The 6648-nt window shown below is 36.0% G+C and overlaps 1 protein-coding gene across 1 annotated transcript; it reads right to left on the minus strand.

The window, feature by feature from the left end:
- Positions 1-5458: 5458 nt before the first annotated feature.
- On the minus strand, positions 5459-6397 carry LOC140616752 (olfactory receptor 6C74-like). Its single transcript, XM_072797516.1, has one exon. It carries the CDS (start codon positions 6395-6397, stop codon positions 5459-5461), a length of 939 nt encoding a protein of 312 aa, XP_072653617.1.
- Positions 6398-6648: the final 251 nt, after the last annotated feature.

Below are 6648 nucleotides of genomic sequence, written 5' to 3' on the forward strand. Positions count from 1 at the left end.
AAATCAAATGTGAGCCAGATAATGTAGAAACAGAGTTTATTGAATAGTTTAAGTGGCAGACAGAGAGGAGCAGATGGAGTGTCTGGGAGACTTGGAAAGGAAAGGAGAACAAGTCTCTTTGTTGTTTTGGGGGGCTAAGTAAGGTTTGTATCAGAAAAGGGTCTAGTGTAGGTGTTTCTCTGGGAATCCATAGAAAAGCAAGTTTCAGGTGAACAATAGGTATTATTCTATAAACTACCAAAGGTAGGGGTATTGATGCCTGCGTCAGCTGGTTTATTTGAAGATAATGTCCAGGAACACGTCTGGAATCTGGCTCTTCTTGGGTGTTATCAGGTGTTTGGGGCCTAGAACAAAACTCAGCAAATGGTAAATTTTCTTGCATCCCCCTTGAAGTGGGAACATAGCTTTTTTGGCTTCTACAGATGCAAAATATGGACATGAGTAAATGGGGTCTAGCAAAAACCAGCAGAGATGGAGCCTTCCTAAAATGGAATACCTTCAGCTTTCCTACTTTCTTATCATCTGTTGCCATACTGATGAGGAATTTGGGACACGGTTGTAAATGGGATTTCTAAAAATGAGAAATTTTGGAGGAAGAAATACATGGGTTCTTTGGTTGAGAGTCCAGTAGGGTGAGAGTGATTGTCGTTGGATTCCCAGTGACACTCAACATGTAGGTAAAGTCGAAAAAAGAAAGAGAAAGAAAGAGAGAGGAAAAATAACCACCTGCAATTCTGGGTCACCGCCCAGTCCAAGAAGAATAAAGGCTTTCACTGTTGTGTGGTTTCTCATAACTGACTTCTAGGAAGAAGGAAAAAGGAGGAAAAGAGAAAAAAATGAGAAGGAGGAAAGGCTTTAAGGATACTTACTCTCTTAGTATTCTCATAAACACAATGTTACCGACACCCAACCTCCCTCAATATTCCGTTAGCCAGCAATGACATCCTCTCAAAATTCTCTCATATCATTTTTACTCAGAACTTCACTAACTCTATGACACTCTTTGAATTTGCTTTCCTTTAATGTAAGCTTTCCAGAAGGATAACATATTGCATTAATAGTCATATACAAGTGAAAACAAAGAAAGAAACCAAGAAAGCCCATATTTCTCTGTTTATTGCTCTTTGTGATAGACTTCGAAGTTCTGTCATTTTTAGTGGACTCTCTTTTAACATAACACAAATGACGTACACACCTCGACACACAGCGCCAAACTGTTTTCCATAGTGACTGTAATTTTAATTCCCACTAACAATAGAAAAGGGTTTCCATTACTCCATACCTGCATTTTAAAAATTAGAGCCATCCTAATGAATTTGCAGTGGTACCTCATGGTATTGATGTGCATTTCCATAATGACAAATGATATAGAGCACCATTGCATGTGCTTGTTCTTCATTTCAAGAAATTTGTATTCAAATCCTTGCACATTTTCTAAAGATTTATTTATTTGAGAGACAGCGAGTGTGCACTTGCACATACACATGTGCCAGTGGGGGAGGGAATCTTCAAGCAGATTCCCTGCTGAGTGTTGGGTCTGCCAGAGGGTTGATCTCAAGACCCATGAGATCATGACCTGAAGGGAAACGAAGAGTCAGGCGTTTAAACTACTGATCCACCCAGGCACCCCCAAATCCTTGCACACTTTTAATTGGATTATTTCTTTATGTTGTTGTTGCTGATTTGTAATAGTTTTTGTGTATTCTGGATACTAGAACCTTGTGAGATATACAATTTGAAAATATTTTCTCCCTTTCTGTAGATTTTTTTTTATTTATTTATGATAGTCACAGAGAGAGAGAGAGAGAGAGAAAGAGAGAGAGAGAGAGAGGCAGAGACATAGGCAGAGGGAGAAGCAGGCTCCATGCACCGGGAGCCCGACGTGGGATTCGATCCCCGGTTTCCAGGATCGTGCCCTGGGCCAAAGGCAGGCGCTAAACCACTGCGCCACCCAGGGATCCCGTCCTTTTCTGTAGATTTTATTTTCACTTCTTGATCATGTCTTCAGAACAACAAAAGTATTTAATTGTGATGAAGCCCAATTTAATCCTTTTATTGCTCATACCATATCTAAAGATCCATAGCCAAATCCAAACCCGAGGTCATGAAGATATATCCACCCTTTTAAAGAGAGTTGGATATTTTTGCTTTTATATCTAGGTCATAGATATACTTTGTGCTGATTTTTGTACAGTGTAGGGTAGGAGTGTAATTTTGCTCTTTTACATGTGATTATCTAGTTATGCCAGCACTATTTGTTGAAAAGGCTGTTCTTTCTCCATTCAATGTTTTGATATTCTAGTAAAAAAAATTAGTGATAGGTGTATAGACTTATTTCTGGACTTTTCATTTTATTCCACGTTTCTATGTATCTGTCCTCATGCCAATTTCACACCTTTTTTATTACTGTTATTTCATAGTATGATTTTAGGAAGTGTCAGTCTTCTCACCTTTGTCTTTTTTTTTCAGGATGGTTTTGGATAATAGGATTTCTTTACAATTCCATTTGAATCTGAGAATGAAATTTTCCCATTTTTTAAAAGTTTTCCATTAAAAAGATAATGTTATTGGAATTTGACAGAGATTGAACTAAATCTGTAAATTATTTTGGGTGGTATCTTAATAGAATTCTGTCTAACAAAATATGAACATGGAATGCCTGACACTGTTTTAGAAGGTAATAACTATTCAGTGAATTTTTAATAGATATGTTTTTTCAGATTATTCTTGCGTTTTTGCAAATTGTTTCTTTCAAAGAATGGTCATTTTCACTTAGGTTATCAAATTTGTGTTAATAGAATTGTTCATAGTGTTTCCTTATGACCCTTTTAATGTCCATATCCTACAGTGGAAACTTAGATAACTGATTATAGATTTTTCTTCTTCTCTAATAGAAACATTTAATGCTATAAATTTCTCTCTGAGCACTTCTTCCACTGCCTTCCACAAACTTTAAATAGGTGTTGTTTCATTTTCATTTAGTTAAAAAAATTTGAATTTCTCTTGAGATTTCTTCTATGATGCATGTATTAGTTAGGATTTTTCAGTCATCATTTTTATTGATTTCTAGTGTAATACCATTGTGGTTTGAGAGCCAATATTGTATCAATTCTACTCTCCAAAATTTTTTTTTTTAATTTTTATTTATTTATGATAGTCACAGAGAGAGAGAGAGGCGCAGAGACACAGGCAGAGGGAGAAGCAGGCTCCATGCACCGGGAGCCCGATGTGGGACTCGATCCCGGGTCTCCAGGATAGCGCCCTGGGCCAAAGGCAGGCGCCAAACCCCTGCGCCACCCAGGGATCCCCCTCCAAAATTTTTAAAGTGCGTTTTATGGTCCAGAATATGATCTGTCTTTGTGAGCTTGAGAAGAAAAGATATTTAGCTATTGTTGATTAAAATAGTCTATAGATGTCGATTATACACAGCTAATTGATGGTGTTGTTGAGTTTAACTATGTCCTTACCAATTTTATGCTTGCTAGATCTGCCCATTTTGGATACAGTTATTGAAGTTTCTAACTATGATAGTGGATTCATCTCTTCTCTTCTCAATTCTACTATTTTTTCCCCACACCTTTTGATGTCTTCTTGTTAGTTGTATGCATGCTAAGAATTATATCAATATGTTTTCTAATGTTAAATGGACAATGCATTTAAAAAATAAACCTGGGCAACCCAGGTGGCTCAGCGGTTTAGCGCAGCCTTCAGCCCAGGGCCTGATCCTGGAGACCTTGGATCGAGTCCCACTCAGGCTCCCAGCATGGAGCCTGCTTCTCCCTCTGCCTGGGTCTCTGCCTCTGTTTCTGTCTCTCTCTCTCTGTGTCTCTCTCTCTTTCTCTGTGTCTCTCATGAATAAATAAATAAATAAATAAATAAATAAATAATAAATAAAATCTTTAAAAAATAAAACTCACTTGGTACTGGTATACTATCATTTTTATATGTTAATGGATCACATTTTCATATATTATTTTAGATTTTCTATATCTGTACTCATAAGTAATATTTTCTGAATTTACTTTTTCTTTTAGTGCCTTGCCTGTGTTTTTGTATCATGATAATGATGGCTTACTAATGAATCAAGTATTCCCTCCTTTTCAGTTTTTTGGAGAATGTTTAGAAATTTTTGGTATACCTCATAAGTGAAGCCATCTAAACCTCAATTTGTGTGTGTGTGTGTGTGGGGGGGGAACATTTCTAAATACAAATAGCTTACTGTAGCAGCTATAGAGTACTCCATTTATAAATTTCTTCTGAGTGCTTTGGAAGTTTATATTTTACAAGGATTTTAGCCATTTCATATAAATTATCTATTTTTCCTATAAAGTGGTTCATAATATCATAATATCTCATTATTCTTTCAATATCCATAGGATCTGTGGTGAAGTCATTTTATCAATGCTAACATAGGTAATTTGTGCCTTCTATTTTTTCCTGATGAATCTATGTGTGTGATTTATAATTTCTTTAACATATTTATACTCATAAATTCATCTGAAGTTGCTGTGCATATCTGGATTATTTCAAAACCAGGCTTAGGTATTTGTTGAAATTATTATGCTGCTCCACTCTTCATGAGGCAGCTATGTTCAATCGTTCTTATGATTGTTAGTATGTCATTTGTCATATTTAATTTAAATATTTGTAAATGCTCACAGTTCTCTAACACAAATTAAACAACCAATTTAAATTGAATATAATGCACAATATTTTTAATTGTTTTAAGATTCATTTATTTTAAAGAGAGAGAAAGAGAGAGGGAGGGAGAGAGAGAGACAGAGAAGTAGGAGGGGCAGTGGAAGAGAATTTTGAAGTAGATTCCCTGCTAAGCATGGAGCCTGACATAGGATCACAACTTGAGCCAAAATCAAGAGTGGACCCTTAACTGACTGAGCCACCCAGGCGCCCCCACAATCTTTTTTTAAGTAAACTAATATATTCTAATTTGATTATTAACACTAGTGGTTATTCTCTGCCACAATTGCCTTTTCATTTTATTAAATAGTGTAGCAATAATTTGGTAGTATTATAAAAAATATAAATGAATATTAGTTTTAAATAGGTTGTAATTAAGTACAAATAAAGAATAATAATGTTTACATTGCATGCTACATTAAATATAAAATAAATAAAATATTTTATATTCTTGAATAGAATTCAAAGATAACAAACAGAGACAGACTGAAAAGGTTATCTCCATTTCTTTCAGATATTCACAGGTAAAGGAAGCAAAATGAGAAAAAAATGTCTTGAAGGATATAAAGAAAATTAACTTCTTTGGAACAAAGATTTTCTTCAAAGGAAGCTTGAAAAGATAAAGATGAATTTTAAACATGAAAGAAAAAAAACTCAAAAAACAACCAAAATATACTATGTATTAGAAGCTACTACTGATACACTGATATTAGCAGGGATTCTTTTGTTCATTTCCTTTATATAAAATACTACAGGACATTCATTTGCTTGAGAAAGAAACAACCCTTTGTACCATGTTCATGAAGGCTGTTTTTACTTGCTGGTTCCTCAGAGTATAGATGAAAGGATTCAAAAGTGGAGCCACGGAGGTGTTGAGCACTGCAATTCCCTTGGAGAAAGATATTCTTTGTTTGACCGATGGCTTAACATACATGAAGATGCAGCTGCCGTAAGAAAGGGATATCACAATCATGTGAGAAGAACATGTTGAAAAAGCCTTTTTCTTCTGTTTAGTTGAAGGTATTTTTAGGATTGTTAATGCAATAAAGGTATATGATATTATCACCATGATTAATGTGACCACAAGTGTCATCGATGCAGAAATAAATCCCATTGTCTCTAAGAGCTGTGTGTCCGAGCAGGAGATCTGCAGCAGGGGGGTTGTGTCACAGTAGAAGTGATCAACAATGTGGGAAGCACAGAAGTCAAGGTTTAGACCCAATAGGAGGGGTACAAAGATGGTAAAGAATCCTGCAAGCCAACAACAGAAGACAAGTTGCATGCAGATCTTACTGCTCATGATGGTTGTGTAATGCAGGGGCTTACAAATGGCAACATAGCGGTCATAGGACATAGCTGCCAGCAAGTAAAATTCAGATGCACCAAGAAGGAAGGCAAAAAACAATTGAGTAATGCAATTATTATAGGAAATGGTTTTGTCTCCAGTTGCCATAGTAACCAACAATTTAGGGATGCATGTAGTAGTATAGGAAATTTCTAAGAAGGAAAAATTCCGAAGGAAAAAATACATGGGGGTCTTGAGATGAGTATCCACCAGGGTGAGTGTGATGATGGTTAAGTTGCCAGAGATGCTCAGCAAGTAGGTGAGAAGCAGGAAGACAAAGAGCGTAACTTTCAGTTGTGGATCATCAGTCAGACCTGCCAGGATAAACACTATCCCTTGTGTGTGGTTTCCCATTACTGTCCTCTACTTTCTCAGGTCTAAATAGGAAAGAAAAAAGAAAGAGAGAAATTGATGATCCCAATGGAAAAATAACAGTCATAAGTAATGTTTAAGAAAAGTCACCAAAGTGATGTTTCAGAGTAACATAATGCTCATCCATATTTAGATGATTATGCCAGGAAGACTGATAGTTTGTGTCTCCAGATTATCTGGACAGAGAATTCCATCTTCAGTTTGTAATCTTACCGGAGAATAACCTATAAGAT

Source organism: Canis lupus, chromosome 25 (genome assembly GCF_048164855.1).
Source record: "Canis lupus baileyi chromosome 25, mCanLup2.hap1, whole genome shotgun sequence".
NCBI lineage: Eukaryota > Metazoa > Chordata > Mammalia > Carnivora > Canidae > Canis > Canis lupus.

Excerpts from the sequence above, each read along its gene's own strand:
- LOC140616752 (XM_072797516.1), bottom strand. The coding sequence starts at position 6,397 with ATGGGAAACCACACACAAGGGATAGTGTTTATCCTGGCAGGTCTGACT.